General features: G+C 35.9%; 1 protein-coding gene across 6 annotated transcripts in view; it reads left to right on the top strand.

The window, feature by feature from the left end:
- Positions 1-19,696, top strand: part of LOC107981362 (TRAF3-interacting protein 1) — a 332,027-nt gene that overhangs the window by 42,124 nt on the left and 270,207 nt on the right. For all 6 annotated transcript variants that reach the window (XR_004226868.1, XR_004226869.1, XM_031925124.1 and 3 more), the window contains one exon: positions 6,905-7,209. Coding sequence is in view for 4 of the 6 variants with exons in the window: in XM_031925124.1 (XP_031780984.1) it covers positions 6,905-7,209 (305 nt within the window). In the remaining 2 variants the exon portion in view is untranslated. The remainder of the gene's footprint in view (positions 1-6,904; positions 7,210-19,696) is intronic.

The raw sequence follows: 19,696 nt of genomic DNA, 5'->3' as shown, positions 1-19,696 counted from the left end.
CAAAGAATGGACAGGAGGCCCTAAAGGGCCTGAAGAAAACCCATTTTTCAGACTTCAGGGAAGGGGCGAGGTCGAAGGCCGTTCAGCTGATGGCCCGCAGAGAAGACTGGAGACTGGCGAAACGGGTAACAGACAGAACAAGGATAAGATGGGCTGTAGGGACGTTCGAGCCCTACAAGGCGGCGGGTCCGGACGGCATTTTCCCGGTTCTGCTGCAGCAGGGCATGGATGTATTAGTCTCAGCCTTGGAGAATTTGTACCGAACCTGCCTGGCACTAGGATATGTGCCGGAAGAATGGGATTTAGGACCTATGGAACTTAGGACTAAGCAACTCTGGGAGATGTAGGTAGTGCAAGTACGAAGAGGAGACCACCTTCCACCTGCTGTGTAAATGCCCAGCTACCGCGGGGACGAGACAGAGGGGGGGGGGTCCTATGTTGGGGTTAGAGGAGTTAAGAACAAACAGCTTGGCATCAATTTGCCGAGTTGCCGAAGCTATAAACAAGGGTTTATAAAGTAACTTTTTAAGGTACAGGAGGCACAGCACAATAGGATTCGCCTGAGTGCTCGACCGGCACGTCCCCGTGCAGGGGCCGCCGTAGTTCACCTCCACCAACTATGACTATGACTAATACACGAATAAATATTGATTAACTTTAAACGAGATGTGGAATCTATAAATGAGCTTGTTCCTTACTCTTCCTTATAGCTACAGATATTCTAATTATGTTATTTCTTGTATTTTTTCATCCCTTTTCTTGTTAGTGATCAAACCTCATCTCCCTTTCTAATTAGAATGGTGCGGAAAACGAAACGTGAAACCCTGCATGCATCCGCGCGTGAATTATGTCTGTATGCATATACACGCATATATACACGTATACACATAAAATTTATTTATAAATAACTAATTTAAATTGGTATGATAAATAACAATCTCTTTCTCTGCGCTTGAAACAAAATAGAACGTGAAACGCAATCACGCGGTCGCGCGAGCGCATGTATTGTGACCGTCATTACTTCAGTATATTCGAATTCAACCTTAATGAGCGCTTTCTATGACGTGCCAAAATATTGGGAGCAAAACACACATGGTTGATCGCCATCTTGCTGAGAGGATGGAGGAGATACATCTCGATGATGATGATGAGGTATAGCAATTTTAATTCTTTTTTATTTACATCACGTTAGATTTGTTATATATATATATACATATATATATATATATAAAATAAAATATTTGATAAGAATGATTTATATGTGTAATACAGTCTGTGCTTAAGTTAGGTTATCAGAAGCCGATGGCAAGCTAACCTGATTTATGTAAAGAATCGTTCTTATCGAATGTTTTACTCTTTAAGTATATAGCACTATGAGATGTTAGTAGAAAGGTGAAAATATATACTAAATAAATGGTTTTATTTTTCAGCAGACGTATTTTGATCGAGAGTTGGATAGGCTCCTGATTCTAAACCTTCGAAAATTTGAAATATTATATTTTTTTTTGTATTTTTGTAAAAAATGTGAATGTGTATGAGTATGTTGGGTATGTATGCTTGTATATGTATGAGTGTGTGAGTATTTGTTCGTTTTTTATGTGGCGTAGGCAGAGAAAGATCTGCACAAGTAGTCTTCCGACACCGGATCCCCATAGGAAGTATCGTTAAACAATACTTCCGTCGGGTACATTAACTGGCCTTTTTTGGCTTCTCCTTTGAAGTTTGGCATTTTCATGCATCTCCCATCCACCAGGTGATAGAGGTTCGGGATCAAACTCGTCTTCTTCATTCTGCATCGTCCTGCCGTCTTCTTCATTCTGCATCGTCCAGCCGTCTGCTTCCTGCCTCATCGTCCGGTCGTCTACTTCTAGCAGCATCGACCGGCCATCCTTTGGACAGGCTCAACTCCGACACCTACGTTCCTCTGTATCGGGTGAGGAAGTCTGGGCTTAACTCAGTTATCTACGCTACTCAGCATCGGTCTGAAGAGTACTTAGAGGTACTCAACCCTAGCTCCTACGTTCCTCTGCATCGAGCAGAAGAGTGAGAGCGCAACTCTGTACCTATGTTCCTCTGCACCAGTCCAAGGAACGTTTCGTATCTATTACCTAGTGGCCTCCGTCTAGCAACAGTTTGACTTAGCTGTTTCACCTTGTCCTTTTTTCTATTCTCTTCGTCATTTCTAACCTTCTTGAGAATGGTCCTTACGTAGTTGTTTATTGCGATACGAGACGAGTCAAGTACTCGTTCGTGAGAGGTTGGAGACGCGGTAGATATTAGAAACCCGTTGAGCCGCTGTTGATTGATAAGCAATCCAGCCATTGTGAATATTGAAAATCCGTTGAGCCGCTGTTGATCGCCAAGCGATCCAGCAATTGTGTAATCGTAGTACGTTGTGCCGCTGTCCATCGCTAAGCGATCCGGCCATCGAACAAGCAATTATAGAGCCGCTGTCGATCTAAAAGATCTAGCATCCGTACGTATATTGCGTTAAGCCGCCGTCAATCTCAAGATCCGGCAAATATTGATTCTCCAAATATTGATTGCGTTGTGCCGTCGACGATCAGATCATGATCCGAGCGTCTATACCACAACTAATATCGTGAAGTCGTCATCGAGTTCCTCTAAAGTCTGACCTTGCCGATAATTGTTATTCCGTTCGAAAAAATTTTATTTGATAGAGAGAGAAAAACAGTATCAGGAAGTTTATTTGTGTTTAGGAGTACTAAATAAGTATTGGGTAAATGTGTATGTTTTTTACTACAAAATATATTGCATCTTTATACAATGCTCTTATGATATTAATAATGTAACATATTTGGTAATGACAAGATGTACATATTTCGAAGAACTTCCATGAAAATACAAATACTTTTAATATCCGTAGTATCCATAACGTAGGATTCTCTTCAATTTCGTTGACTATTTGTAAAATACTATAATGTTTACTTAGACGTTTTCTTGTTCGGACAATATTACAAATTGTTAATTATTTCTGATTTTCTCTATCTACTACAAATTTATCTATTCGGGAAAATCTGTTATAGTTGAGTAAAATGAATGAATTATTTGACCTTATTTTTGATTTACGAAATGTCTAATATAAACATCCATCTTTTACAATTTTTGAATATAATTTGGCATTTATTGATACATTAAGACTTTCCAAAAAGAAATCATTTACACTGTCGCCTCTACCAAGATAACTTACACCAGAAAGTTTAAAATAATTATGTACATTTGTAGAACTGTTGCAGCATGATAAATGTTAACATACCTAATTATCTGAGTGGTAACACCCTTTAAGCACCTAATAGCTTTAAACAAATAGTGATTTCCTTACTCGAAAGAGAAAGTTAAATGACGCCATAGTGGTCCACAATTTGAGACACTTTCGGCTCTATGCAAGAGTTGATTCGTAGTTAAAAAGTTTTGCTTCCTTCCTAAAGAAGCCTTGTAATAGTAATTTTCAGAGTTTGTGTAAAAACATGTAGGAAATATGTTTTTAAACATTTTAAGTCGAAACATAGTATTTTTAGAAAATGTCCATATGGATGTGTGTGTTCTTTCGTATCGCCTCTAGCTCAGCTTCTATTTAGTAGATTTTAATCCACCATGTCTTATTTTCTTTGCTTTTATTAGTACATAGCGGGATAACAGTCCGTTTTTACATTTTCTGAATCCGTTTTTTTATATTGATTATTTAGTTTTGAGATTTCAGTTTTTCCTAATAAAGTTATCGGAAAAGTTGATGAATGTTAATTGCTTAGTATCTACCTAAAAGAGAATAAAATCACCTATATTTTTATTGCAGAAAATTTATATTATCGTTAGTCGTTTTTTTATTACACACCATAAAGCGTAAATTTTTGAAATTGTTTTAACTCGAAAACTAAATTTTGAATCTTTTTAAAAAAAATCATGATTATTGAAAGTTATTAGGACTATAATTTACTTTAATTTTAAGTCATTTCATGGGGCAGATCCTAAGAAAAACATCAACAACTGAAAAAAGTCGTTTTTCTACGTGACGCGGTAACTGGAGTAAAAAGGCATTAATCAAGTTCAAATTTTTGATTTAGTTAGCATTATCTGGCACTCCAATCCCTATGTTTGGGTTGTTTACGAAACCAGTTAGTTTCAAAGATATTAAGCTTCAAAATCTTTTTTTCTCACCCTGCATACTATGAATCATTTTTTTTACGTGACGCGATAACTGGAGTAAGGCAATAATCAATTTGAAATTTTGGATTTAGTTAATAATATTCTTTTTAGGAAGGGTGAAGGCCCTTGCCATCATCCCCACCTGTGAGATACAACCATCGTCTACCTACCTCTCCATGACTTCCTTTTTTCAGCATAAGGGTTCATGAGGGAGGAAGGGGGGTTGTGCGCTTGCGGATCAAAGGGCCAATCTTCTCCTCCGCTGGCCGGTTAATGCTGGCTGCTGTTTTTCTGCGCTGTTCCTGCAATTCTTCCCGGGTAGTGGCATACTACTGCAGCCACTTCTCACACAGCACTGCTCGGCTTCGCACTTTTGGCGAAAGTTTCATCATCTTTCTCCGGGGATGTTAATGCGGATTTCCCAGAGGGATGACCTCCCGGATTGCCTCCCGTAAACGCTCTCTTATGGGTCATAGTTGCTTTTGCAATAATTCTTTCTCTAATTCTTTACGCAACTCTTTCTCCCACTCTAGTGTTGACTTTATCAGAGTTGGATCTTGCGATTTGAGGTATCGCAAGATACTTCACTCCTCATCATACAATGCAGTATCTGGTAAAACTGGTAAAGATCCCATTGTACAATGAAGAATGGAAATTAATTTAGCTTGCAACTAACTTTTTCTTATACTTTTACTTATTATACTCCCACTATGCATCATACTGAACGCGCAGCTCTACGCGTTCTGCGCGCTCCCCCCACCACAAAGCGGAGGCTCTCCCGCTAGGTGGCGTCATGCAACCTGCAAGTAATGTAGCTTCGCAAAGGGTACATGTAGCAGTGCGCTCGGGTGGCCTGTGATGCTGCAGTGGCCTTGAACCGCCCCCGGCTGCAGTGGTCACATAGGGATGGGTTAAGTGAGCCAAGGTTGGGGTGACTTGGGTGAGCCCGTACCCGCTTGCGGCCGTATCCCCCTGCGGCTGCATCCCTCTGCTACTGTATCCTCCAGCAACCGTATCCCTCTGCAGCCGTATCCCCCTGCGCACAGTGGTCTCAAAATAAAAAAAAATGGGACAAATTCAGTCGTAGATCGAGTATTCAGTAAAATTCATTTAAAAAAATTGAAAACATATCTTGATGTACCTAGGAAATAGGATACCGCTTTTTTTATTATAAACCCGCGTATAAGGTTAAAAAATCGATAAAGTTAATCAAAAATGTAATTATTATTTCCGCAATTTATAAAATGATTGCAAACAAAAACTAACTCCAAATAAGTGCAGATATATGTTTTCGATGTATTTTTTGACGCTGAACCCGAATCCGATGTCGGAAATGCAGTAAATATAAAATCAGCCCCTAAAATACGACAAAAACCGCCCTGATTTCATGTAATATCGACTTATTTTCGAGTGGTGAGTAAAGATACGGGTTTTCGATGTACTTTTCGACGCTTTTTTCATAATTAACATCTAGAATAGTAATTCTACAATTTTCGTAAGTGTATACACTCGTCAAAATCTGATTGTTTTAAATAAGATAAGAGTAGAATATAAACAATGATATTTTTAAAATAAATTTTTAGCTTACATAGTCAAGGTAATTATGTAGCCATTTGTATGAAAATAGATTATTTTACTTGTAGTATCATAGTGACAAAAATAATTTTTATGATGGTATAATAGAGTATAATTGCCATCAACATAGCACCTAATCAAATAACAAAATACATTTACTAATGTATGAAAATTTACAGAACGGAAACGAACATGGATACATTTAAAAGACTGTTATTGAGTTCCGATCCGCTGATTTCGCTAAGTCGAAAACTACCAAAAAAAATCATCAAAAATTATCTGCTGAGATGAAAAGTTTATTGGTGTATGATAGCGAAGATGAGGAATCAGAGAATGAGTCATGTTCAAAATGTATATATTGGTTTTCTATTAACTGTTATAAAAAAATAATTTTTCTAAATCTTTTGTAAAATCAACAAATTCCCTAAAATTTAATGATCACTGCATAAATTTAATTTAATTGATTGGTGATAACAAAAATTATAATAAATACTGCATACTGAAACAACTATTAAATAATTTAGCAGTAAGCTTTCTATTTGATGGGCTGATTGTGAATTTATTGCATTTTCGAATTCAGCGTCGAAAAGTACATCAAAAACCCGTATCTTTACTCACCACTCGAAAATAAGTCGATATTACATGAAATCAGGGCGGTTTTTGTCGTATTTTAGGGGCTGATTTTATATTTACTGCATTTCCGACATCGGATTCGGGTTCAGCGTCAAAAAATACATCGAAAACATATATCTGCACTTATTTGGAGTTAGTTTTTGTTTGCAATCATTTTATAAATTGCGGAAATAATAATTACATTTTTGATTAACTTTATCGATTTTTTAACCTTATACGCGGGTTTATAATAAAAAAAAGCGGTATCCTATTTCATTCCTAGGTACATCAAGATATGTTTTCAATTTTTTTAAATGAATTTTACTGAATACTCGATCTAAGACTGAATTTGTCCCATTTTTTTGATTTTGAGACCACTGTGCTGCGGCTGTACCCGCCTAGCTTACCTACTCACACACGTGCACTGCTGAGCAATACATTTGCAGAAATGCATATGCACCTAAATCGCAGAAGGTGTGTAATGATTGTAGAAAGTGTTTCGTAATGAGATCTCCATACATCTTTTTAAAAGTCGAATAATGTTTGTTTACAGAATTTACGCGGTCGAAGTAAATTATCTTTAACAAATAATACGAATATCGAATCAAAAAGTAACTTGCCGATATCAGACTCAGATAAAACCCTATCTTATCAACCAGATTCAAATTTATCAACCATTCTAAGTATTACAAATGATCCAAACACAGATCCGTACATTAAAAATGAAGACGCACATCGAAATATTCTAGGGAATAATCTTGTAATGTCTGAATATGGATTTAAAAAAGATGATAACTTCACGATCTCGGATATTATAAATAAAGAAGTTAATAACAAAATTAACGCAAAAGGAGTGGGGTAAGTGAAAAAAAAGAATAATATTAAAAAGCTTGAAAATAAATTAATTTAAAACTGTACATTATGCAACGAGGGGCAAACGTAATAGATTTTTCCCGTTCGTATTTTTACTACTCAAGCGAGAATATCTTTACCAAGAGTGGCTTACTGTCCCATCGAAGTGAGGACAGTTCAGCCTCAGCCAAGAGAAAAATTTTCAGAAAATAAGGGCGATGTGTTTTTATAGTTTAAAGGGTTGATTTAAGACCATGCAAATGCACACATTCCGCCGTGGTATACTATGTATATTTTATTTAAAAATTACAAAAATTTACATCTGCCACGTGAAATTTGCTTTTGCCCCGCAAAAAAAGTTTGCGGAAAAAACCTGTTATTTTCTTGCCTTATTTTAGAAGCGAAAAGAAGCTTTTCGGTAAAGGTCAGAAATAATTAGTACATTACACAACTAGGGGCAAAAGTTGGCCTTTTCAAGCGAAGATGATGATTGAGCACGAACGGGAGTCGACGGTGTCGCAGTTGAAAACCGAGCTAAACAATCAGCCCGTTTTTCTCTCTATTTACACATTTTCGGGCATGTGTAAATTGTGTATATATATATATAATATATATATATATATATATATATATATATATATATATATATATATATATATATATATATATATATATATATATATATATATATATATATACACTAGTGGGGCTTCGCTCGCCAACCCCCCATATTAGTGTCTGTGTGATTTTTGTTTTCAAAATTTAATGAGAATGTATCAGGATAATACAACAGATGAACTAAGAGATAATAAAATTAGATAAAATAATTCTAAACTTTGTATCGTTAATCAATAAACATTAATAATGCAATGATTATTTTTATTTTATAAATATACCAATTTCGCCCAATTATTAATCACAAAAAGATAGTATACTACAAATCTACAAAGTATTACACGTGTAATACACATATAATCATATGTATTACGCATTAACATGTTGTTATAGCATTAACAAACCATTCTTAAATTAAACATGTATTTTAGTATGTCAATTATGATTACTTTTATCCGTAAACCTTTTCAGACAAATTAAAAACAATTTCAAGGTCAATGTTTCGATAATGTAGGATTATATTTAAAAAACCCATTATTTTCTCATGGACAATTATATATAGCATTGTCCAGATGTAAAAACCCTAATCAATTATTTATCCAAATTGAAAATGAAAATAATACATAAAATGAAAATATAGTTTGGAAGGAAATTTTTAATTAATACAAAGTTTGTATAAAATTTCTTGATTTTATAGTTGTTGTTTTTTCTTTTGTGATATCAGTGAATATATTGGCTCTCAACAACTACATATTTTCACCTTATGCTCTCTGTAAAAACTGCAATCTGACTTACGCGTTCACTAATAATGTACATACTCTATTACAGCTCCTGCACAGTAGCTATTTCAAAGTGTAACATACGAAACAATACACTTCAAAACAATTTTATATAAGACATTTCATCTTTTGTCTCACATTCATTATTTTATAGATATACTAAATCTTGACAATGGAATGGAATCCACTTCAAAATTCTTTCGTTCAAGTTGACAATGATGAGCACAGAAATTATTTACGAGCATTAAATGTTCAAGTAAAAGAACACATAATTGATGAAGTAAGTTATATCAATCAGATGATACAGGAAAATGTTGAAAATGACTTGAGATACTTAAATTCGAAAATTGAATTTTATGAGGAATTTGAAATATTAGAAAACACGTCAAAGAAAAATTACAGAACTCGATCAAATTCCAACAGAAATGACATTAACAATTCAAACTATTCTAAAGTTTCGTAAAAAACAAAATTTATTTCCAAATGCTTTAAAAGATGATACTGAAGCTTATGTTAAATACATCATCAATATAGCCAATATATTAGATCACATTTATCAAAATTAGTGAATAAATTAATTTTATAATATATGTGAAGGAGAATTCCTCGAATTAGTTACGACCGTTAGATTCGCACTTGTGTATAAGTGTGTATGAATATACATAGACGACTACCGTTTACAGGTATTAGGATCATGTGACAACACGCGAATAATTGCATAGCGAGCGACGCGTCGGCTAGTCAGTCTGGCCCCGACCAATCTATGAGTTAGATGGTGGAAATTTTCGGAAACCCGTGTTGCGATAAAGTTAAGGTGGAGATTGCCGCTGTCCTAGGCATCTTCTCACCCTATATTAGTCTAATAAAGAAAACTCTTATTTATTATTCTTAACATCCACTGTGTTATTTACTCCGCTCCTATAATTTCCTTAATAATATATTTTTTTTCTTTCATAAAATTATTTTCTTTTCAAAATTAATTCATTATTTTTTCAGAAAAAATTCCCGTGGTTATAGGGCTCTCGGCGATGATTCCACGGTTTTCTTTTAGATGATTGTATAAAAATGAATCAGTATTAATTATTTTATTTTTAAATGCATTATCTTTAGAACAAAATTCATTCATTTTTAACAATAACCATAATTTAGTATAATTTGATAATGTCAGAAAATTATAATATCGTATATAATTTTAAACCATAAACTTTGACAGTTAACTAACAGTACATTTTATGTAAGTTAATCATACAAAATTCGTGTTATTGCTGTGTGGAGGGCTGTGGGGGGGGGGGGGGCACACAGACTTTTAAAAGTAACATAAAAATGAACGATTTTTACGTTATTTTGTGGGGGGCTGTGGGGGGGGGGGGGGAGTATAACCAAAATAACTATATAATATAGGAAGATATATATAATTCCAAAATTTTGCGGGGATAAAGAATTTATTTCTCGCGTTTTACAGGAATAAAGATCTTTGCGGGGAAAAAATATAAGGGAATAAAATGCTACTTTAGTCTCGCCTTTCTTGAGAATAAAGTGGCAATTATAGTTCAGTCGTGAATTAAATATTTATTAAAATATTTGCTTAATATACTTGCACCGGAGAGGTTTTTACATTCCTTAGGATATATAAAATGTAAAAAAATTGTAGCCCATCGAAATAATATGCCAACAAAAAAAACCGCTGCCAATTCTTTGGCACGTAGCTTCCTTCAAGAATATGTAATTACTTCATATATAATTATTTAAAGTTTTTGTACTTTTTGACATTCGTCACGATAACACGCGCTATTTGCCAAAGAGAAACAAACCAAAGAGAAGGACTCCGAATCTGCTTCATGAAAGGAGTTGGAATTAAAGCAGTCGATATAGTTATAATAACCTTCAATAATCATGATTTTTTAAGATAAGTTTAACATTGAGTTTCCGGGATATAATGGTTAGAATAATTTGCGGAACGCGTCTAAAATTACTAGTAATCTAAAAATCGCCATGAAAAAAAACGCACGTGCGTAACTGAAAATCGTGTTTTTCACGAATAGGTGAAAAAAAAATAAAATAACCAGCCTATGTATAGATTAAAATCCATTAAAGAGAAACTGAGATCCAAGCGATGCAGTTTTTAGTTATATAGAGTATACAGGGTGAAAAAACAAAATTTTGAAGCCTAATATCTTTTTGCAACAAACTGGTTTCATAAATAGCCTAAAGAAAAGGATCAAGGTACTATATAATGCTAACTTAATTTTAAATTTGAACTTGATTATTACCCTTTTACTCCAGTTATTACGTCACGTAGAAAAACGACTTTTTTCAGTTTTTTTAGTTTTTGTCAGGATCTGCCCCATCAAATAACTTTAAATTAAAGTGGTGTAAAGTCCTAATAACCTTCAATAATCATGCTTTTTTTAGAAAGGCTCGAGATTTAGTTTTCGAGTTAAAACGATTTCAAAAAATTGCGCTTCATGTTGTATAACGAAAGAACGACGAATGGTAGTATAAATTTTCGACGGTAAAAATATAGGTAATTTTATTCTCTTTCAGATACATATTATGTAATATACGTTTATCAACTTTTTCAATAAGTTTATAAAAAAAAACTGAAATCTCAAAACTAAAAAATCACCATAGAAAAAAATGCGTCTACAAAATGTAATAACGGACTATTTTCTCACTATGTACTAGTAAAAACAAAGAAAATGAGACGTGGTGGGTTAAAATCAACTGAGTAGAAGCTGAGATACAGGCGTATATGAACGAACACACACACACACACACACGCGCACATCCTTACGGAAATTTTCTAAAAACACTATTTTTCGACTAAAAATACATCAAAATACACTTCCTACATGTTTATACACAAACTCCAAAAATTACTATTACAAGGCTTCCTTAGGAAGAAAGCAATTACAGGCCAATTGCCAATCACCAAAAATTAGCCTATATTTCGCTCGAGGCAATTTTTTACCTGGCTGAGCCCGAAATCTTCAATATAAAAAAAAATCGTTAAAAATTCTCTATCAAAAGTTATGAGCAATTTTTTGTATGAAAAGATGCTTTTTAAGCATTTTTTTGTATTTTTGATGAATTTAATCCTATTTCAAATTGTTTATAACTTTTGATAAGGAATATCTCGGGCTCAGCTATCTATTAAATCTGGAGAAAACATTGTTTGTTCAGCTAGGTAATAAATTATCTAGAGCGAAATATTAGAACTTTAAAATCGCAATGTGAGACTAGATGGCCGCTTCGCGAACTCACAATCATGGCGTTTGTAATGGTATACTTGGCGATGTTGTTGAATAGAAAATAAATAGTATTTTGCTCTTAAATTAAATATATATTATTATATTCATAATTTTTTGATAAGATAATGTTTGTAATCGGGTTTTGAAGTAGTCACAGCATTAAAAAGATGGAATTTTCATCTAAGTGTCGAAAATCAAAGAAGAAAAATAAGTGCTGTGGGCACAGTTGTAGCTCCAAAATAGATAAAGATCATAGTTGAGTTCTCACAACGTTCCGAAAAGTGATGATGGCGTAGTATTTCGTAAACGCAAAAATTGTATCTGATTTCAACTGCAACATCATCACAGTATCTTATAATTTATTGTACGTGTTTTTGTACAAAAATCTCATGTAGACATATGGTAATCTGTATACTTGATAAGCCGTATTGATTTAGCGACTACAGCGCCTCTCGGCCCGTGGTGGTAGTGTTTATAGTCAATAAGCTGATTTTTCGTAATTAGTAATTACTCTTTTTCTTCATATTTTATATGTCCTAATCAAAGTGAAAAACTAATCCAGTGAGTGTACCCTCAAAAATACAAGACCCAGATTTTGTGACCGAGAAGTGCCCGACTTCTCGTAGAATTGCTCCTACAAAGAGTGAACTGTGTGATCTATGTGAGCACCACACAGTTAGAGTATCAAGCCCCAGGAGTTATTATATCCTATGTTTTTATCAATACGTTGAAAACATATTAATAAAGACATAGTTATATAATCATATGTTTTTATCAATATGTTAAAAACATATTGATAAAAACATAGTTATATAATCATATGTTTTAATTACACATATGATAAAATCATACAATAAAAACATATAATAACTCGTTGTATTTTTAAGTAACAATCCGAAGAGTTATTAGTCTGTTATTACATTTTTATTGAGTGATTTTATCATATGTTAAATTGAAACCATAAAATTGTATGATAAAAGTACACGTTTTACATTACAACATATGATAAGAGTACACGTTTTATGTTACAACATTTATAACAAACACTAAAGTATAATATTTATTTATGTTGTATATAAATTGTTTATGTTGTAGTATACTTTTTTAAATTAACATGTATATAAATGCTATACCTATAACATGGTGGCACATCACAAGGAATAAGAATGGCGGATCACTAGTTTTTGTATCCCAGATAACTCCAGGACTGGTATTGACGGTCACAGATAAAATGCTATGTAGGCCCAGAAAAACAAATATTTTTCCTTTGGGATTCCGAATAATAAGGAGAAATTTTTCTGGGATCCCATATAATTACACGATAATATTTCTGGGATCCAATATATATATTTCGCTTTCCGACTCGTCTCCTCTCCGTCCATTACATAGGAACATGTCAGATTATGATCAGCTATTGACGAGTAAAATGAAAGCTCATGGAAAAAGTGAGCAAAATAACTTTTATCACGGTAAGAGGAATGACTTCGGTAAGACTAATTTTTCGAAAAAGTCAAATGAGTCCACAGAAAATGCTAGAGCTAATAAGAAGGACAAATCCAAGCTCAAGTGCTATAAATGTCAGGGTTATGGACATTTCTGCAACGAACGTCCGAGCAAAGTCAAGTACAACAACTCCAAAGCTCCTAAGGAAAATAAAAACGACGAAGCTTTTATCTGCGATACTTTGTCATGTGAGAAACAGGACTGCTGGATTGCAGACTGCGGTGCAACGGATCACATCACTCATCGCCGTGAGTTTATTTCCACATATGAGCACTTCAAAGTACCAAGTAAGATATACGTTGGTGACAATAGCACGATGGATGCTGTTGGAAAGAACTCAATTAAGTTTGAAGCCTCTGTTGGCGAAAATTGGGTATTATGTACAATGAAAAATGTGTTGTATGTACCCCAAGCACGCCGAAATTTGCTTTCAGTCATCACTGCGACGGAAAAAGGACTTTTTTTTGTTTCCTCGAGGAACGGCTGCGAATTTGTACGAGATGGCGTAGTCAAAGCTCGAGGAGTTCGCGACGGTCGGCTATACAAGATGCTGATTAGGGTGGTAGAGCCGGAAAAATCATGCATAAGCGAGGTTAATGTTGCATCAAGAGAGACTTTGCAGATCTGGCATGAACGGCTAGGCCATCAAAACAAAGTTCACGTCAAACAGGTACTGAAGAAATACAACATCGATTTCATCAATGATGAATTTTTCTGCGGCGCTTGCGTCGAAGGTAAGCAGTCTCGCAACTCTTACTACGAGCGCACGCAACGTGCTACGCAAGCAGGTGAAATCATGCACACCGATTTGTGCGGACCAATGGAATGCGTTTCGATGGGCGGAGCGAGATATATGTTATGTTTTACCTGTGATTATTCTCGAATGAGAATAATTTTATTTCTAAAAGAAAAATCAGAAGCGTCAGGGAAGACTGAAGAGGTTATACAATTATTGAAAACTCAGCTCGGAAGACCAATGAAAGTTTTATATTGCGATGGCGGCGGAGAATTTGACAACGGTATAATCAAGAAAATGATGGCAACTATTGGAATTTTGTTGGCTATATCAAACCCAGGCACTCCACCGCAAAACGGCTGTGCTGAACGTACGAATAGAACTATTATGGACTTGGGGCGCACGATGTTTTTGGCTAAGAACTTACCGAAAAACTTATGGGCTGAAGCGTTGAATACTGCTGTTTGCATTCTCAATCGAACTGGTCCTAGTAGTGTGGAGGGAAAAACACCTTACGAAATTTTCACTGGAAAACAGGTACATTTGGTTATTCTGACTACACGCTGGATTTCGTGTATGGTTAAAAAATGAAAATTGTGTAGTTCGAAGTAACGATGTAAGTTTTTCTCCGGAAAATGTTGGAAAACTTATGCCTTTGTTTCCTATCAAGCAAGACGAGCAAGTTGATGCGACAAGAGGAGAACGTGATTTACGCAATCAAACTCATTCTCTTGTTGATTTGCAACCTGAAAATGTTACTGACGAGCAATCAGATGTTGACGATTCTTCGAAAAATCAGTCTTGGGAGATTCCACCGTCGACTTCGCCTTCACCACCTAGGAGACAGCTGCAAGATCGTACAAACATGAAAGCATCTGAGCGACTTGTTGAAATAATGATCGTCGAAACTGACGAGCCCAAAAGTTACAAAGATGCTATACAGTCGGAAGAAAAGAAGAACTGGAAAAATGCTATGGAAGACGAAATGAAATCTTTAGCGGAAAATTCAACGTGGAAATTGGTTCATCTCCCAGAAAAGCGTAAAGCAATCACTAACCGATGGATTTTCAAGAAAAAGCGCAACGCAGAAGGTTAGGTTATACGCTACAAAGCTCGTCTAGTGCGCGGTTTAAGTCAAAAAGAGGGAATAGATTACAACGAGACGTTTAGTCCTGTTACACGTTTAGATACGGTACGTTCGATAATTAGCATTCCAGCTAATACACGATTAGAGCTTTATCAATTTGATATTAAAACGGCATTTTTATATGATAATATTGACAAAGAAATCTACATGCAGCAACCGCAAGGTTTTGAAGATGGATTTGAACTAATCGTGTCTGCAAGCTCGAGAAAAGCTTGTATGGTCTTAAACGAACATCGAGATGCTGGAACAAGCGGTTTATGAAGGCTTTAACTTCTTTTGGCTTACAACAGAGTTCGGCTTATCCATCTTTGTTTTATAGAATTATCGGAGACACTGATTGTAGCTGTTTACGTTGACGACGGATTGATTGCATCGAATAACAAAACACTTGTTGAAAAATTTTTGAATCATTTAAAAGCCGAATTTCAGGTTACATTTGAACTGATTGAATATTTTTTGAATATGAAAATTGAACGCTTGGGAGAATTCAATTTTTATTAGCCAGAAGAAATACACGACTGACATTCTTGGAAGATTCAAAATGGACACTTCGAATCCAGTATCGACAACAATTGAGAAGCATGCACATAAAAAGGTGAAGTATTTGTCCAAGGACGTACCTTATTGAGAGGCAGTGGCCTTCTGATGTATTTAGCAGTCGTGACAAGACCTGACATTGCTTTTGCTGTCAATTACGTTTCGCAATTTCTTGAGAAACCTAAAGTACAACATTAGGCAGCAATAAAGCGTATTTTTAGGTATTTAAATGATACGACTGACTTTGATATTAAATATAAAGCCAATTCGACAGATGTGTTAGAATCATACAGCGATGCAGACTTTGTAAGCAACCCATCAATTCGTCGGTCTGTAAGTGGTATTGTTTGTAAATTTAGTAGGGCAGCTATCACTTGGATAAGTCAGCGGCAACGCAGCGTTTCCCTATTCACCACTGAAGTTGAATACATAGCGACAAGCGAGGCTGCAAAAGATGTCGTTTGGCTGCGCCGACTTTTCAATGAATTAGGTTTGCTAAATGCTGTTCCTGTTCTCAGAGTAGACAACATGAGTGCCATTGAGTCAGCAAAGAATCCAATATTCCACAAACGATCGAAGCACATTGATGTTAGATGGCATTTTATTCGGGTGAAGATCGAAGAAGACGAACTCGAAGTCAAGCATATTCCTGGAATGGACCAAGTAGCCGACATTTTCACGAAGCCACTTCCACGACCAAGATTTGAATTTTTACGCGAAAAACTGGGTCTATTCAAACATTAGTTTATTTTTTATATACAATTTAAAGTTTTAGAGGGAATGTTGGAAATAAAACATTCTAATTGTATTACACATACACACAGAAGTTGATCGCGGATTGCCTTTTGTTTTTTATCGATAAAACGGTTTTCTTTAATTTGTGTTCCGAGTTATTTATTTCTCAACACTTCTTGCTACTCGAGATTCACAACGACCATAATGAGGTCTTGTCTATACGAGTTCAGAAGTAGCACCTTCTTGTTTTCTCTTAGCAAACATTTTCTTCTCTACTTTTTTCTCGATTATTGTAACCCTGGAGAGGAAAAGTACGCGATGCATCATACGATCTATCACGTATTTGCTATGTAATGATTTGGCATAATTTCTTAAGTGAGAAATGAGTGGAAGATGCGGCGTTCTTTACGCTTCTTCTCCTGCCCCCACCACTTTCATATGCCTTTATATGTACTCAGCCGTTATTAGAATTAAAATCAGTATTAACGTAAGCAGGTTCCCGGCAAACAAATGTATAAAAATTTGAAACTGCAATCGTGCAAAAACTAATGATTCGACAACGCCTGTCTTTTGCACACTTAAAGTTGATATAATTATCTACTTCCGTGTCGAATTGCATCTCTTATTAATCTTAATAAGTGACAAAGTTATGAATTTTAGAAAAAATGCCTAATTTTCCAGTTTTCCAGATTTTCACCGGTTTAATCAATAAATCAATCAGATTATTTTGAGGCCTACTGTGCGTATCCGAATCCTCTTTCTTCTGGTAAGGAAATCTACCTCCAAAGTGGTGGCCCAACGGAAGAAAATAAGGAAGTAAATCTAAAGAAGAGCCCCAGAAATATTTTATGCATACTTTCGAAATCTGTCCTCAAGAACTCGACATCTCGACGCGGCTTCACGACGCTTTGCCATGACGTTATTTTTATCAAGACGCGACACTATCTTCCTTCAAACAAAGCCAATCCTCATCAATCTAGTGCTCGGAAACAACGAGTCGTCGCAACTATAGGAAAAATTGAAGAGCACGACTCGAGACAAAATTCTGAGCCTGGCGCTCAAGGTGATGTAGCTAGCCCTTCTTCCCAAACCATCTTAAATGTACCTTAGCGCTTTCAAGGTTGACTCCATTGTAGAACTCCTAAAGGCTGCAGACAAACTTATCGAGCATAACACTTAGGTATTGCTTGTCACCCTATAATAGGATCACCTAGAGTGCTTCTTCTAGGAATAGCAATCTTACCCGCGAGGTTGATAGCATCGCAACAACTCTCGCCAAAGAGGGCGCTCACTAGTGAACCGTCCAGACTGGTGCTGGTACCACAACAAATATGGCACCATCAACGCAATCAACTGCACGAAGCTATGCAGCTACTAATCGTCTACATTGGGAATATAAACAAGCTGCCTACTCTGACTCAGGCCTTACATAGCAGGAAACGTTGTAGGAACGTCACTGCAACGTTGCACTGGGGACTAAAGAATGTTTCCCTAAAGCAAAAAAGTGTTGCCAGAACGTTCCCGGAACGTCAAAAAGTCACACTTCGTTGATAAGTAAACGTTGCCTAAACGTTCTGTGGAGTTGGGTTAGAGACGTTGATAGAACGTTGTAGAACTTAGCAATGTTTTCTAAACGTATTAAAAGCGCGTTGGAAACGTTCGTGCAACGAAAGTTTAAATAAAAATTTTGTTACATGAATATTAACATATATAATTTTAAGTATATTATAAGTTTATATGAAATACTGTAATGAAAATATACCACTACATCTCCCACCCTACTACTATATCTTCTATACTTTCCTTTATAGACTTTAGAGAATTACTTAACTTGTGGATTTGGATACGCTATCTACATATTAATTGACGTACTAAATTCATCCGTACATACGTTCACATACTTTTAGAAACGTTCTTGCAATGAAGAATCAACGTTCTAATAGCCCCTTCTCGCAACGTTCCGGCAACGTCTTTAACCTTTTAATTTTAAAACATTTTGGAAACGTTCACTTGTCAACGAAATTTGACTTTCTGACCTTCTATTTACATTTTTTTCGCTCTATTTTCGTTCTATTAACATTTTTTTCGCTTTAAGGGAAGGTTCTTTGATTTCCAGTGCAACATAGTAGCAACGTTCCCACAACGTTTCCTGCTAATCGGGGCGACAGAGGTTGGTGAAACGCTTCAGAAGAACCGCCTGTTCATAAGGGATCCAAGTACTTCAATTTTATTCTTAGTAGACACAAGATTTATCGCAACTATCGTGCCAACAACATCTCCTATCAAGGGACCACTAGAAAAGCAGTGTTAACGCTACACACTGCTAACCGATCGTGAATTTCTACTTAGAGAACGCTTCCAATAGAACTCATCCTCGGACTAAGTCGCAAATTCGTTTGGGGAGTGATTGTCGCAGATATACCCTACGCCATCCTAGAAGTAGATTTTCTTATTCAGCATGGCTTCATCGTGGATGTCAAGAAACGAGAAATCATCGAAGCCAAGATGCTCCTCTCGTCTCAAGGAATCTTGAAAGAAACAGCAGTACGCACAATATCGCTCATTAAGGCTTTTCAATAGCACAATGAGTTACTATCCAAGAAGTACGCTGCCCTGCTTAAGAAATTTTCGGACATCTTCACGTAAAACACGACATTAACTCGACAGGACCACCTGTCGCAGAACGATACCACAGGTTGATGGGTGAGAAACTGCAATCTTCAAAGTTCGGAATCAATGTTCTCTCAGCGCAAAACATCTTCTTAGAGCTGTTGGACCAAGGCATCATCAGGCCAGGATCTCGCAAATAGACAAGCCCGATGCACATGGTACCTAGGGGAAACACCTGGAGACCCACGGGCGACTACCGTAGACTGAACGCCATCACCATTCCAGATCACTACCCCTTACCTATCATTGAGGATCTACTTCAAAGCAGCCCTGAAAATGTTTTTTCAACTATAGATCTACGTAAAGCTTTCTACTAAATTCCGATCGATGAGAAAAGCACTAAAAAGACAGCTGTAACGAGGCCATTCGGATTCTATGAGTTCTTGGGAACATCTGTGAGTCTTAAAAACGCAACCCAGACCATGCAATGTGCCATGGACTACACCCTGCGAAAGCTGCCCTTTGCTAAAGACTATGTTGACGATATTTTCGTAGTTCTAGTTTTGTAGACCTATATCGA

The sequence above is a fragment of the Nasonia vitripennis genome (assembly GCF_009193385.2).
Source record: "Nasonia vitripennis strain AsymCx chromosome 2 unlocalized genomic scaffold, Nvit_psr_1.1 chr2_random0005, whole genome shotgun sequence".
NCBI lineage: Eukaryota > Metazoa > Arthropoda > Insecta > Hymenoptera > Pteromalidae > Nasonia > Nasonia vitripennis.
The sequence above is the reverse complement of the archived record's forward strand: the minus strand, read 5'-3'. Positions and strand labels throughout refer to the sequence as shown.